General features: G+C 43.4%; 2 protein-coding genes across 2 annotated transcripts; one reads left to right on the plus strand and one right to left on the minus strand.

The window, feature by feature from the left end:
• Positions 1 to 7,487: 7,487 nt before the first annotated feature.
• Positions 7,488 to 10,698, plus strand: LOC133913690 (non-specific phospholipase C1-like). The gene is made up of 3 exons (XM_062356906.1): positions 7,488 to 8,721; positions 9,489 to 9,665; positions 9,959 to 10,698. Exons 1-3 carry the CDS (start codon positions 7,584 to 7,586, stop codon positions 10,273 to 10,275), a joined length of 1,632 nt encoding a protein of 543 aa, XP_062212890.1. The 5' UTR covers positions 7,488 to 7,583; the 3' UTR covers positions 10,276 to 10,698.
• A 124-nt stretch (positions 10,699 to 10,822) lies between these two features.
• LOC133913691 (uncharacterized) lies at positions 10,823 to 14,256 on the minus strand. The gene is made up of 7 exons (XM_062356907.1): positions 14,093 to 14,256; positions 13,924 to 14,000; positions 12,409 to 12,542; positions 11,972 to 12,114; positions 11,556 to 11,627; positions 11,368 to 11,472; positions 10,823 to 11,291 (listed from the first exon to the last, which is right to left on the minus strand). The coding sequence occupies exons 1-7, from the start codon at positions 14,232 to 14,234 to the stop codon at positions 11,143 to 11,145; spliced, it is 822 nt and encodes a 273-aa protein (XP_062212891.1). The 5' UTR covers positions 14,235 to 14,256; the 3' UTR covers positions 10,823 to 11,142.
• Positions 14,257 to 15,838: the final 1,582 nt, after the last annotated feature.

The raw sequence follows: 15,838 nt of genomic DNA on the forward strand, positions 1-15,838 counted from the left end.
ACAGTGCTCAATCACCTCGCCCGGGCATCCATTGAGGAGAACACGGGTCGATGAGGAAGCCAAGAGGTTGCACAACATGTTCCTCCACCGAGATCCGAAACCCAAATGTTCGAGCACCTCAAGCAAGAACGGTCAAGACACAGAATCGAACACCTTCATAATGTAAAGCTTGAGCAAGATTCGAGGCTTCCCTTGTTTGTGTAGGCACTTGGCCATTTGTCGAACGAGGAGGAAGTTTTCATGGATGCAGCGACCTCTGATAAAAGCACTTTGGTTCACGGGCTCACGGCCACCATCGATTCCAGCCTAGATGCAAGACGATTTGCAAATACCTTGATGACGAGCTTGGCAAAACTATGAATCAAGCTTATGGGCCCGAAATCTCTAACTTGATCCGTGTCCGGTGATTTAGGAATCAACACCATGAGCGTGGAGTTCAGAAGGTGCAACCTCCTTCTATCTCCCCGGTGCAATACGTGAAGTATTGCCATTATATCCTCTTTGATCACCGACCAACACTATCGCTATTGAAAAATAGACCCGGCAGCCGAACCAGCGTCACTACACATTTGGAACAATTTATAACTTGAAGATAGGTCCCTGTTTCAGCGTACCTTTTCCACCCGAGTAAGAATTTCAGGACTTGATGCCACAAGAATACAACCTCGTGCCTGAGACCATATCATAGGAGGGGATAAAACATATTGATCAGCATGTCACAAAATCAACAATAAAAATGCATTCAAAATGTTACAGATACTCAAGTCACCTGTAGATAGGCTATATACGGACTAGGATTCACAATGCGCAATGCACGGTACACCTCAAAGGGGTCAGCAAATGTCCACCTCTCAGAACGCTGGCTTAGGACTACTTGAAAAATGTCACCAGCCAGAATGTGTTCTTTTGCTTGAACGACAGCATTCCTACAGTCCTCACTTCACGTTGATGAATTTTGTAATGCTGATCCAAAGTGCACAGCATTAAGTTTAATAGACGGCATCAAGCTGATGGAACGAGTTTTCAGGGGTAGTTAGCTTTATTTTGTGCTACTGATAGTGATGGATTAATTTGCATTCGGTTGTTAGATGGGTTGCGCAACAATTGTTTAGGGTTCGTATCATTCTAGCAGTAGGTTGCCTAAGGTTAGATTTCCTGAATTCAATGGTGGCCATCCTAAATTGCGGTAACCCCGTAGTGAAGACTACTTTCAGAGTGTTGAACCATCGATGTGGATAAGGTCGTCACTATGCATTTCTCGGGCCTGCCAGCTCGCTGGCTTCAATCGATGGAGCGCCGGATCCGTAAGGCTTGTAGCTCCGGCCATCGTATCAAGTCCATGATCTGAGCCAAGTGTACAACAAAACCCATCTGCGCCAAAAAGAAGAGACAAAGAATGACCAAATTAAAAGGTTGGACATCCGAGCGTTAGCTCAGTTGGCAATGACGGCGTAAGCACGGAGCGAGCGCCCGAGCCAGCCACATTTGAGCATGCGCTTGCGCGGTATGCACTGAGTTTTTCTTGATTTATGTGGATACGCACGGAGCGTGTTTCGCATCTAGTCTCGGACCTTCAATAAAGACTGTGCAGGGTCGTACTGTTAAAATAAAATAAAATAATAAATGACAGGAATTTCTTTTTTACTTCGTCAAATTTGGACTCAGATAACACTTACATAGATATTTTTGTTTCCTCCTATACTTCATTAAAAGTTCAGAGTGCCTCCTTAGATCCAATGAACAAAAACATTATCTCATGCAAGGAACACTTTGAGTGGCATCCAAAGCACGGGGTTATATATCCTTGTAAGCATGCGATTGTTGAGGAAGTCATCCAAGAACTACTTGTTATCATTCATTTATCATGTGAGTGCACTCCAGGATCATGAATTCAAATAGAGCACTGTTTGGGGCCAACGACCAAAGTTGTATCACCTGCATAAAATGAAAAGGGGCTGAAGTATTGGAATCATGTCATCAACTTTGTAGTCCTGAGAAAATTAGTCACAGCAACGTTGGTCTTATCCCTGAACAGTGAACGCCCGCACAGAAACACCAGAAATTTGATAGCATAGACCGCATAATAAATTATATAGTACTTCAATAATTTAGAGCTGCTGATCCTTTTCGTTCATGAGAGAACTCCAAATTTACGATGCATGACCATGAGCAAGGACCATACTATTACAGAGCTAAATTATAGACCGCAAAAAAAAAAAAATGCCAAGAGCTCCGCGACGGCGAACCACGAGGAAGAAACACAGAACGCACGCCGGCAGCGGCGGCAGAGAAGTGTCGTCGGTTGGGCTCATGGCCGCAGGCGCCGACGAGGGAGCTTCAGGCGCGAGGGCCGCCGCAAAGGCCAGACCACACGGGCCGGCCACCTTGTTGAGCTGAGGCATCAGCGCCACCACGGCGGTGCACACCACCACGTCCATCGATCCGTCAGCCTCACCGCGGCGCGACTCCGGCTTCACATTCTCCTCTGTGGACAGCCTTGCCTGCACCCGTCTCCACCGTCTCATCCTGTCGCCTGCCGGAGCCGGGGCCGGGGCCGGCGCTCGGAGTTGGAGGGCCGTGGCCTCCTGCATTGGCACCTGCAGAATGAAGTGGATGCCCTTTGAGATGTGTAAACAGAGAAGGATCTCTCTTTGCAGCTTCTCCTCGATCGATCGCAGCATCAGCAGCAATGTGCACGTCATAGGAATTTACTTCTTTGAAACGCCTGATCAGAAATGGAGGAAACCTTGTGCTACTCTCTGTTACCTGATCTTTGTAGTATGTGTGGTTACACCGCCTGAACTTCATCACGTGTTTAGTGCGCAGCATGAGCTTTTTGTTCTTCAAGGCATTTGGATGGGCATCGTACATATTGACATGGTTCCGCAAGTAGTGCATCGGAGTTACAGCTTAAAAAAGTACTGCTGTACAACAGTGCTCACATACTGTAACAAAAATATAAATATTACATGCAGTAACATGAAGTATAAACTATAAAGATGTAGATACGTAATGAGAATATTGCTGAATAAATATGTTGTGAGCTATGCCATAGTATCTAAAAACATAAGAGAGTATCAACTCGTATTAGATGTGAGGAGAATAAGAGAAGATGATGGTAGAACCAATTCATATTTTATCTGAAAAATAAGAGAGTATCCACTAATTTCTCTCTTGATTTTTTAAATTATCTTTATTAGTAAAACGGATCTCATATCCGTAGATGGCAATGAGATAGGAGGCTAGAGGACGAGAGTGAATAATAAAAGTGAATAAATTATCTCAAAATTTAAGATTTTTTTATTAGATGTGAGAAGAATAAGAGAAGATGATGCGAGAACCAACTCATATTTTATATAATAAATATTACTGTTTTAATCAGTACTGTGACGCTTGAATATAGTTCCTGAAACGATTACGAGTCCTATGCAGATAACACGACAGTCAATCGACAAGCAACCAATAGTCCAATACACACGACCCAAAAGCGCTCAGCTTACCGCGCAAGCTGGGAGGGCGAAACACTTATCCAGTACGTAGTATCTAAGAACCCCAAAAAATGGAAAACGAAGTGTAGAAACAAATTTATGAAAGAATTTTCCTGGAGTTACATGCTTTCAGAGTAGCCAAGACCTCAACATCTAGTTCAAGATGGGCGGATAAGAGGACATCGTTTGTGAAAATGGCGTGGATAGAGGAGGCGAGTGATCTCGGATGCCGGCACCGGAGCTCCAGGCATAGGGACCTCAACATCAAGTACATCAGGAGATGGAAGTGTGCAAACAAGACGCGCCTGCACGGTTGCACAGAGAAAAATGCCAAGTCTGGAAGCATGCAGGAACCTTGCTGTTTTCTTCGCCGAATTCGAACTCTGATGCTTACCGTGACATGCATTTTGGTTTCCTCCAATACTTCATTCAGACCTATTGATCCGATGAAGACATGCAGAGGCAAGTCGAGAACTCATGAACACCCATGGGATCATATATGCTTGTAAGCATACAACTGTTGCTGCAGGCCAGTCATCCAAGAAGTAGAGTGTGTGTTTGTCATGCAATTGTTGCCGGCGGTCGTGGCGGCAGTTCACGCCTCGCACGACGGGGCAGAGGCCCACACCTTCCCGCCGTCGTCATCCCTCGCGGCCACCTTCGTCTCCCCGCCGCGCGCGTCTCCGGCTTCAATCTTCATGTTCGTGTCCGCTAGGCCTCGGAGCTGGAGGGTCTCACCAATGCTGATCGACCGCGTTCGTGACCTGCTGCAGTGACACCTGCAGGTTCCGACACCCTTGAGGTGAGCTACGCTCCAACGTTCAAACGGCAAAAGATCTCTCTCTGCAGGTTCTCGATACATGCCAGCATCAACATGAGCAGCAATGTGGCAGTAACAATTTGCTGCTACCAAGCATACAATCAGAAACGGGGGGAGAAGAGCGAGAGTGCATCTAAATGTTCAGGATTCAGAAATGTTCAGATGAATCCAGGCACCTTCAATGCTTCAGTGCTTCGGTATTTCAATGTATAATCCTGTTAAGGACATCTTTGTGATCTTTGTTGAGGCACACTATCCTGTTACAGGCACAACAAAGCTAAACCACACTAAAAATAAGCAGAAGATTATCCGTTAATTTTACTACTATTTTTTAACTTATTTTCGTTAGTAGAGTCCCATATTTGTAGCCAGTAACAAAGTGATAGAAATAGAGGACAATGATAGATGGTAAAAAATAGAAAATTGTCATGAAAACTAACTCATATTTTATATTGTAAAGATAAGCCATCGGTTAACTGTATGGTGACATGCAGGGGAGGAAAAACTGCAACTGCAAGTCCTCATCCTCTTCGACATACAATTACAAGGTCACAGGGTAGCAGTGAGTAAACATCCACTGATTTACAGGGAAAAGATCACAGGGATCGGTTTCTCTTGAGATGACATACAATTAATGACGTTTCCCGCCTTGAGATCGATGATCGTAGCTTCCAATGTTCAAATGGCAAAGGATATTTTGTGCTCGCCATAGACGGATGAAAGAATCTTGTAGAGGAACCACTACCACTCTGTTAGCACGCAATCTAGAGCAACCACAACTTTCTGAAACGTAGTTAGTTAATCACGAGTCATATCATACAATCTCACTGGGACTTGATATCAGCCATGGAAACAGACAGAGCGCACCGGTTCAAACTCGGCGACGGCGACTGGCCGGCGACCGAAAGTCGCCGTAAATTAAGAGCAGCGGCGAAGCTTGCGGTTCATTTTTTAGAAAAATGGAATTTGATTATCACAGCCTCTGCCTCTGCATGAACACAGCCGTAAAGCTTGTAGTTCATGGCGACGTGAGGCGTATCTTGATTCGCCGTTAAGCTTAATAAAAAAACCCGGACGTACTATAATAATCTTATTATGTTGGATAATACATCAATATCCTCCTCGAATAAGACGACTAAGCGCATATAAATACAAGTCACCTTCGTACATGTAATCATGTACTATTATAATAGAGATTTTGCCAATCATAATTTTTTCTCTTCAATTTTTCTAACATATTATATCACTTATGGATCTATGATTTGAAGGTGTTTAATAAATACTATCTTTTATCTTTTTATTATTATTTTAAATAATACGATTATATCTATACGGTTTTCATTGAAGGCTCGGAACTGAATGAGTGGTGGGAGATCGAACACCGCTGCTCAGCTCCCAATTTAGAGCTTTGTCAAAGGCTCCATGCCTGTCCGCATTAATACTATATTATTAATTAGTGATCACGTTCGACCTGGACAAGTCTATAGTTTAGTACGCGATGGATCTGCATTGGATTTGGATTAGAACTCGGGGAGCAAAGCAAGCGATGGCCCTTTCATGACGGAAGCGGTAGCGAGGGGAGAACAGCCATGGCATATGCTTTTGATGCTTCCTAATCCTACGGTTCGAGAAATCTTTAACTCGCAGTGATATTTCCCGGTCATTTTCGATGCAGTTAATCAAGCCCGTGCCGAGTTAAACCGTACAGGATTAAATATCACTTGCAAGGTGACTTCTTCTTCTTCAGCGTTGTAGAGAGAAATGGGAAGCTTCAGTGAAACCGTATAAAAAACCAAAGGAGGCGCCTGCTTGATTCTGGAAGTAACAAACGTCATTAGTGGACATTAAGAATTTGAAGCTTTAAATTACTGTTTCGAACGTATGCTAGCGTATAGTAATTATTATTTATTGGCCGCTTACAACAATTAACAGACAAGAACAGCAAGTCAGTCAGGCGTACATGTCTGCCTGCTTAATTATGATTGGCATCGTCTGGACGATTGATTTGGACCACATCTCCAATAATCTTAATATTCTTGAATTGCCTTTTCTTTTGATAAAGATTTGCTTTTCTAAACGCTTAAACTAAAATAAAGAGCAGCTAGCGGACATGGGTTTTAAAGGCAAGTGAAAAGAACAAAAATTCTAAAATCATTAGCTTCAGCTCTACTTCACACGTACTTTCTGATTCTGATTGGTAAGACATCCCGGATACATTTAGAAACCAGGGCCATTACCCTGTTCCATTTAAGAAACGTAGATAGTTAACATCGTGGAATGATACTAAATAAATCACACTTCCTAAATTTCATATACTAAACATATATACCTAAAATTTAGGTATCTATGATCAGATAGGTGTTCGGCGACGGCAACTTTTCCGATAAGGTTGATTTGATGGCAACTTCTTGGTTTAGAAGAGCTACTTGTGGAGAGAGACCGACATGTCAAAGGAGGCGGGTGTGAGGATAGAGCAGCAGGGCGAGGACGAACAAAGATGACCTAGCAGGATTGGATTAGCGCGACGACGGTAACTCTTGCCGCCAAAGACTAAGTAAAGGCAGGGGAGCGGGACTGAGGTTGAAGACGGCAAAGACCATTCGATCACGATTGATCGGCTTGGGTTCATCATCTGAATTTTTTTTAAAAACAACAGCCCTATATAAATACATAAAAACACTAATCATTTCATTTGGTAAGATAGCAGAGGAACACATCCACTTGCTGCAAATCCCAAACTTCAAACTTAAAATTAACTAGTCTTGATGCAATTTGTCTTTAACAAATTTCACACGGTAAAGTAGTGATCTGATGGTGCAGACAAAAGAACTCGTGGAATGGAAGCGGTCCAAGCTGAAGCGTGTGGTCCTTGTCGCATTCGCGTAGCCAGAGCGAGAACCAGAAAAACCTGCCTTCCAAGCAGATCTTCCTAGCATATGCTTTCCCATTAGGTAAATATAAATAACTTACCGCGAGCATACTGTCACAATGACGCGTGGGCCCCACACTCTCTGGGCCCACTACTCTGTGGCATGTGTGGTCCCAGCAAGCACCATGCACGAACCGAGACCCCTCTCCCAGTGACATGTGGTCCCAGATATGGCACCTAAGAAAGGGCCCACCTGTCTGCTTTATCTAACCACCTCCCCAACCCCACGCGTCAAATAGCGCCGCGCGGCTTAAATTAAATTCAGAAGGGAAAAAAAAGAGAGCCCACCAATTCAACTACCCCTAGCTACTGCCGCCGCCGTCGACGAAGAGCTAGCTCCGGCGCCATGGCCGCCGCCGTCGCGGGCCGCCGTCGCGAGGAGCGCCTCCTCGTGGCGCTCATCCTCCTGGCCCTGGTCGTGTCTGGGCACTGTCTGGACGCGGGCCGCCGCGGGCTGAAGCGGCGCCGCCGGAAGCACGAGATCCACTCACCGATCAAGACGGTGGTGGTGGTGGTGATGGAGAACCGCAGCTTCGACCACATCCTCGGCTGGCTCCGCCGCACCCGCCCCGACATCGATGGCCTCACCGGCAAGGAGTCCAACCGCCTCAACGCCTCCGACCCCTCATCCCCGGAGATCTTCGTCACCGACGAGGCCGGGTACGTCGACTCCGACCCGGGACACGGCTTCGAGGACATCCGTGAGCAGATCTTCGGCTCCGCGGACACCTCCGCCGTGCCGCCCCCCATGTCCGGCTTTGCCCAGAACGCCCGCGGCATGGGACTCGGCATGCCACAGAACGTCATGAGCGGATTCAAGCCTGACTCCGTCCCCGTGTACACCGCCCTCGCCGACGAGTTCGCCGTCTTCGACCGCTGGTTCGCCTCCGTGCCCACCTCCACGCAGCCCAACCGCCTGTTCGTTCACTCCGCGACCTCCCATGGCCTCACTTTCAACGCCCGCAAGGACCTTATCAATGGCTTCCCGCAAAAGACCATCTTTGACAGCCTCGAGGAGAACGGCTTGTCCTTTGGCATCTACTACCAGAACATCCCGGCCACGCTCTTCTACCAGAGCCTTCGCCGGCTCAAGCACCTCGTCAAGTTCCACCAGTACAGCCTCAAGTTCAAGCTGCACGCCAAGTGGGGTAAGCTGCCCAATTACGCCGTGATTGAGCAGAGGTACTTCGACTGCGAATTGTTTCCCGCGAACGATGACCATCCTTCGCATGATGTGGCAAGGGGGCAGAGGTTCGTCAAGGAGGTGTACGAGACACTGAGGGCCAGTCCGCAGTGGAATGAGATGGCCATAATTATCACATATGATGAGCATGGTGGATTCTATGACCATGTCCCTACGCCGGTTGTCGGAGTGCCCCAGCCTGATGGGATTGTTGGGCCTGATCCGTACTACTTCAAGTTTGATCGGCTTGGGGTGCGTGTGCCCACGTTCGTCATCTCGCCCTGGATTGAGAAGGGCACTGGTGAGTAGTTCTGGTGTTGAATTCCAAATTTTAATGTCTATAAGCATGGTCTATTGAGAAACACAGGTTCAAAAGAATTTCTAAAAATTTATGTCTGGAAGTAGGGACTATAGATTAACTTTAGTTCGAGGAAGGAACTAATTTGCAAAGGTTAGCATATGCTTTATTTTGGTAGGAAAAATAATTCAAAGATGTTTATACGATCGGATTCTTATTTTAATGTTTTAAGGACAATTCCCCTTTCAATTAGCACAGAATCATTTGTTTGATGTAGTAGCATGTGGTAATTTTCCTGCTACTAGTGGAACATGTTGATGATCTAATGGGATATGCCTTCATGCTTCTAGACTCGATATATGTGTGGCAACTTGGCAAGTAACATCGCAAAAATGTTTTATGAACAAAATCCAGTATTTCTACATCAACTCACTTGTTATGGTGCAAACATTTGATGTCTGGTAAGTAGCAGTCCATGAGAACAGTTTGTCAGATAACTAGTATTTGTACAATCTTTCACATCAAGAGGTGGGAGCTGCTTGTTTTGTTATCCTGAATCTCTGATGCCATCACTGTATCCTACTTATCCTTAGATTGAAGTTAGTAAAACTAGGAACCTGAACCATTTACTGAACCTTTTCACCTAGAAATTATGCTTCTGTATATTGGAAGAAAATAATGAACTGTGCGTTTGCAACTGCACAAATATATACTCGTGTTCTATTTTGTTTATCTTGCAGTATTAATGACCTTACTTGTCATTTGTGCAGTGATCCATGAACCAAACGGTCCACAGGAAACCTCACAATATGAGCATTCGTCCATTCCTGCAACAGTAAAGAAGCTCTTTAATTTACATTCTAACTTCCTGACAAAGAGGGATGCATGGGCTGGGACATTTGAGAACTACTTCAAGATCCGGAAGACACCAAGAACTGATTGTCCAGGTATGTAGTTATGGGACCTTTGATAAACTGATGTTATTCCAATAACAGATACAGTTATGACATATTCTGTTTTTTGTTGACATTATAACTGCTATCGTCAAAAGCTTCACAATTTTTTTTTTAAAAAAAAATTGAAGTTCAGTTACACTATGTCACTAGAACATATTCTATTCTTGGAGTTCACTTATCAACGTGGAGATGTGAACAGCTGTACTGATTGGGTAATCCTAATAGGTTCTTAATTAGATATTCTCTTGATCCTAACTAGACATTCTCTCTTTTTTCCCAAACAGAGAAACTCCCAGAGGTCACAAAGTCACTACGGCCGTTTGGCCCTAAGGAAGATTCATCTCTCTCAGAGTTTCAAGTGGAGTTGATTCAACTTGCCTCTCAGCTCAATGGTGACCATGTACTCAACACCTACCCAGATATCGGCAGGACCATGACTGTAGGGGAAGCAAACCGCTATGCAGAGGATGCTGTCGCCAGATTCCTGGAAGCTGGTAGGATTGCTCTAAGAGCTGGTGCAAATGAATCTGCTTTGGTGACAATGAGGCCTGCTCTTACCAGCAGAGCCTCAATGCCCTCTGATTTATCATCAGAACTCTGATAGATTGCTCTGGAATTCGTCCACAAATTCTGCATTATAGTTTGTTATACATCGTCCCGTTCATTCAGAACTCTCTTATAATGTGGTAAGAGAGCACACATCGGTTGTTGGGCAAGCATGATAGCATTATGTGATGGACAGATCTTAAACATGGTTTTGTACATACTACATAGACATCATGATACTTGGTATCTCAGGTTTACTCTTCAGCCGACTGTCGTGGTAACACTGAGATAGCAGCTCGAAGTATCATCCAACATAGGAGTATTTGATATATGTAAAAGAAATCCCCTTTGGAATAATATGTAGCGGGGATTTCTAAAGCATTGTTATGGATTGTACCTATTCAGCTCTGTATTTTACCTGCCTGTTAAGCAGTTGAACTGCATTTATGGAGTAATGTACGATAAGTTACCTAAGCTAGATCTTTGTTTGTGCTTTGAAGGATTTAACTTGATATGTTATTCAGACTTCAAATTACATGTTATACAAAAATCTGCCGGCATATGCACATGACAGCCTGACAGGTCGAGCTGGTCATGGGTTACTCGGAACGTCTGTCGTGCCACTTGAGAAATTACATGATTCCCATTTATCAGAATCTGCGCTTCTGGATTTTTTTTACTTAAACAATCAACAAAAATTGCCCCATCGATGGGTTCTTGCTCATCATCCAGAAAGATAACAAAACATCTGAAGATAAGTCTCTAGCCCTTTCCCTTAAAGATCTATACGATACAGCGGAGTAGCTCAAATCGAGCAAAATATCACCCACAAACTCTACTGAAAATCCACGTGTTTCCTTTTCCTACCATGTCCTACGGTAACTGAAAGCAAACACAGTACTGTGTGTCATCTCCTGAATTCTCAATTCTTCGTCTTGATGAGGTACACAAGACAGCCCAGATGCTGCACTTCCAGGCCCTCCTTTTCGCATCCTAGGAACAAAACTGACGGATCACTTCTTCGACGCCAGCTAATCAGGGCAATGGGAAATCTGACAGGCACTTGCGTTCCTGCCAATGGAAACATTCAGTTATAGTGCTCTCACATACTATCCATGTTAAACAAAACGAAATATACAGAACGTACCTGATTTATTTGTGATAGCTGTACAGCCAGCTCTCTGACCTTTCTGCTTGTATTCTCTCAGTAGAAAGCAGAGCGTCTTTACCAGGTTGGTAGACTGCTCAACATCTAAAAGCAACAAGGTATCTCATATCAGCACGCTTCATTGTAGTAAAATGCAAGATTTCAGATATACTAAGATATACACTTACACGGTTCAATATCACAGGCAATAACAATGTCCCAGTCTGGTTTGGAAACTGGAAATGGATCTCCCCATGTGTCTGTAAAAGGTAACATTAGAAAATTATCTTGCACTATACCGTGGCACATCAGAAACACACACACACACACACACACACACACATAAATCTACACCTGGGCATTGCCTTGTTATTAACCATGGTGCCAGGGGCTCAGGGCCAAATTACATTAGATTAACAGCACTGTACCTCTATGAAAGCATAAAGCATGAACCCAGGAAATATCTCACTAGAGCATAAAGCATAAAGCCAATTTATCAGCGCCTCCAAAAGTTAGCTAACCAGAGTATGACAAAAAATGGTGTATAACTTGTTTATATAGCTTGTAAGAAGGAGAAAAATAGCAGACCGATCAAACAACTTACGTCGGATATGAGGTAATGCAGCCAAATTGTTAATCCTGCAGTTGTAAGCTATACTGTATTCAATTTCCTTGTCATCAAAATCAGAGGTTGTGATATCCACTCCAAGTGCTTTTCTCAAGAAAATGGCCAAAGCTCCCATCCCACTAGATATAAGAGAAACCAGTGAGCAACAAACAGGCAAGATGAATAAGGTTATCATATAACCTCTTTTGATTGCATCCAATAAAAAAACAAACATAAAGCTTTTACCAAAAGAAAAATGCTGCACGTAAATATATCGTTTTTCTGAATTTGTTTGGAGCCAAGTACAGAGTGCATTACATAAACAACCCTTTGGTCATCAGTCTTAGACATAGCAGCCAAGATCTATGGATTGGTCAGTACAACAGGAACAATGGCTACATCTTTTTACAGTGCAAAGTATATCCTCTTCATACCTTTTTAACTCCAGGACCCGTCGTCCATCCAAAATTGATCTATTCTGAACCAGCCATTTATCAAATGCAAATGACCCGTCCAATAGCACGCTACCATTTAGCATATGACTCGGGAATTCCCTTGTTCTTAGTACCTGCATTAGTTTTAGGGAAGGTGGAAAAATGATAAATATAAAAAATGAGACAGAGAGTTTATCTCAAATTCACTAACATAAAGAGATCAAAGGAAGACTGCCGTAAGACAGATTGTAAAAATTTGACCGTGGATTACTTTTAGGTCAGCATATCGTGCCTGTCAGTTAGAAATTCTGGGAAACAGAAAAATTCCAGTTATTGCTTCTTCCATGACAATACCTCTTATTAAGGTGCAAAAGAAAATTAAAGAGCCAACGAGTAAATCTTGTATCCTGAATTAGTGTTGAACAATAGCTAATGTAGAATGAGAACAAATTATGACAAGAGGTGGACAAGCCTTTGATGTAGAATTATAACAGCCATCCATACAAGCATGTGAAGTTTGGAATAGGGTGGTAGTTTTGCAAGCAGATAAGGGTGCTTTTAGAAAATATATTCACACGATCTTGGACCACTTTTAAGTAATATTTACAGTGCTCCTTTTCTTTATTGAACTTGTCGACTCAATTCTGACACAACTAAGAGATCTAACTATTTTATGCTAACCGCAATCCAACCCATCAAGGTCTAAAGATTGGTACCCGTCCAAAGAAAAGGAACATGATTTGCCCAGACAAACAGAAACGACTTGATTTTAACACATTACATCACAACCTCGTTACTGGGATATCAGTGGCATCTGTACCTAAAATAGTGGCTGTAATTAGCCAGGAATTCAGGTAGTAACCTGCAGTTTCGGATGCCTAGGCATCCGAATTCTAACTAAAGAAAACGGATCTACACAGAGTATGGAGTAAAAAACAATAGTAGCTGATCAGTCATGTAAGAGCAAGAATCCAGCCCCATCTGTGAAATTCCACGTGCTTTACAAATCCAGTCACTAAGGACCGAAATTTCTAACTTAAACTACTTATTCATTTGTTGATAATCAAGGATAACAACAAACAGTCAATCTCAATTTGACACTACATGTTTCCCAGGTAATGCAGGTACTAAAAACCCACATAAGATCCAGATAATGTCGGTCCCTCAGAACCAAAGAAAACACCAATTGATGCTGTCACATTCTTCTTCTTCTACTAGTGTTTCTTGGGTATTATTTGCTAGGCCAAGCTTGTCCTGTTTTGTTTTCTATCAGATTACGTCCTGAGACGGCAAAAAACCCAGAAAAACTGTAAGAAATCAAGACCGCTAGTGTTTCTTGGCCAGACCATCAACGCACTCGTGTCTCTTGGTCCCTTCTCTTCTTGAAAGATCCCAACTTCCCAAGAACGCAAGAAACACACAACACATGAAAGACTGCGCCGTTCTTGATTCCAAAACCGCGACAGTTCCCATGACCGCGAAATTAGACCGCACGAAAGAATCGTGAGCTCTTACCGTGCCATGGAAATCGTGGACTCTCTCCGCGGAGTCCTGCGCCAGCCTCCCCACCGCTGTGTCCCCCAGCACCACATCTGAAATCGCAAAGAAAGAAAGAAACCATTAGGAGCACGCGATGGGCGGCTGAAGAAACCGAGGAGAGAAGGGCCGCCTCGCAGGGCTTTACCTCGGCCGCCATCGTCGCTGCCGTCGCCGTGGAGGAAGAGGGAGGCGGTCTCCTTGCGCAGTTTGGGGAGTCGTTGGTCTGCTGGCTCCCGGGCACTCCGCTTCGTGCCCGAGTAGTTGCCTTCCCAGGGCAGGAACGACATTTCCTCTCTGTCTGTTTTTTTCCTGGGGATTAGTTTGCTGTGAGCTTGACATGACCGCCGAAAGCGCACGTATGTAGCAACCGAAGTACGCCAAATCAAAAGTGCACCCGGGTTAGGAAAAGGCGTTTTCTTTAGATAAAACAGGTACCGGATATCAATCGAATAATTATATAATACTAGTCATGTGTAGAACTTAGAGTTGTATTAATAGTATAGGATATAATTAGAATATGACTTCTATATTTTAGTCTTTTAAAAAAATAAGAGAATGGTTGTTATTGTAAGTTGTAACGATGATAGTATAGTGATAGTTTCGTCGGGAGACGATATTTCTACTGGAACTCTAGAGCGATCCGTGCGGGAACAATAGGAAAGAGCGTCAATAGTCATGTTTCGAAGATATAGATTTTGACTAAATCTCATTAATAAACATCATACCTCTAATATCATATGTGATTACGTTTATATCGTCTTAGTAAATCAATATGTTGTTAATTTCCTAACAAAAGACAAGCGACTTTGTCATAGTAAAGTAGTATTATCAATCTTACGCTCTCCTATCTACTCTTGCGATTTGCGGGTTCAGCGAATGCAAAAAAGAAAACATCAGGGCTTTCAATTTTATTGTATAGCATGATGTGTTGATGGAAATTAATGGTGTAAGATACATAAAGCATTCAAAAAAAGGGACACGTGTGCCTATGCCATTAGAAATTTGTTGCTTTACTTGTGTGTCATCCTGATTTTGCTATTTGTGTGTATGCCACATTAATTCGTATATTCGACACTGGCTACTGGCGCACACAGAGACAATTGAGAAGCTAGTGTCACACACACAAACTTCAATAGCATACACACATATAGCGAGTTTGGCATGTATGAGTATGAAGAAAAGGGAGAATTCGAAAAAGAATTTGAAGCCATGAGAACAAAAGTTTGTAAAGTTACTTGGTTGGACAGCTTCATGTTGGATGTTTTGACAGTAGAAATGCAAAATACTCAGTTAAGTGAGACCTTGGATGATGCTATCTGAAATCAGATAGTGTGGAGCGTGTTGTCAAAGAGAAGAGAGAGGGGTTACAAGGAATTCGAATCTAGAATGAAATTGGCAAGGGTCAAGATGGTCACAACTATGTTGATACAAGCAAGCAATATTTACACATCTTAATATTTGAAGTCTTACAAGGTGAATATAAAAATCCATGTTAGCTTACAGTAAAGGTTCAGATGAAGCTAATGAATTCTTCGTTGCAATTGGAGCTCATAATGAGGTATTTGCACTTGAAAAAGAGTGAAAGCTCGTTGTCAACCTTGTCGATCAGATTGTCTCAATTCTCATGTAGTAATTGATTATTTGGGAGAATTGATATGTTGTATAGATATGCTCTGTAAGCTCTCGATTTGATCAACAATATATTTTGAAGCGATGAACTCGAGTGCTAGGTCAGCAATTATTCAAGACATGCATGTGAAGCATGTGGAAGATGCAAAGTTAGATGTTACACTTCAATACAAGTATATCCTGCGGACCCGGCAGGGGTGGCGCGTCGTAAACTTGGCATCTCCAGTTCAGCGGGGGCCGCCCGCCCGGCCGGACGCACGCT

This window comes from Phragmites australis, chromosome 3, assembly GCF_958298935.1.
Source record: "Phragmites australis chromosome 3, lpPhrAust1.1, whole genome shotgun sequence".
Lineage (NCBI taxonomy): Eukaryota > Viridiplantae > Streptophyta > Magnoliopsida > Poales > Poaceae > Phragmites > Phragmites australis.

What these genes read in the sequence shown, in the direction of transcription:
- LOC133913690 (XM_062356906.1), top strand. Translation starts at nt 7,584, where the DNA reads ATGGCCGCCGCCGTCGCGGGCCGCCGTCGCGAGGAGCGCCTCCTCGTG. An exon ending in CTGGATTGAGAAGGGCACTG is followed by an intron (nt 8,722 to 9,488) that starts GTGAGTAGTTCT and finishes TCATTTGTGCAG; the next exon opens with TGATCCATGAACCAAACGGT. An exon ending in ACCAAGAACTGATTGTCCAG is followed by an intron (nt 9,666 to 9,958) that starts GTATGTAGTTAT and finishes TTTCCCAAACAG; the next exon opens with AGAAACTCCCAGAGGTCACA.
- LOC133913691 (XM_062356907.1), bottom strand. Translation starts at nt 14,234, where the DNA reads ATGTCGTTCCTGCCCTGGGAAGGCAACTACTCGGGCACGAAGCGGAGT. An exon ending in TCCACGATTTCCATGGCACG is followed by an intron (nt 12,543 to 13,923) that starts GTAAGAGCTCAC and finishes AAACTAATGCAG; the next exon opens with GTACTAAGAACAAGGGAATT. An exon ending in TGCCTGTGATATTGAACCGT is followed by an intron (nt 11,473 to 11,555) that starts GTAAGTGTATAT and finishes TGTTGCTTTTAG; the next exon opens with ATGTTGAGCAGTCTACCAAC.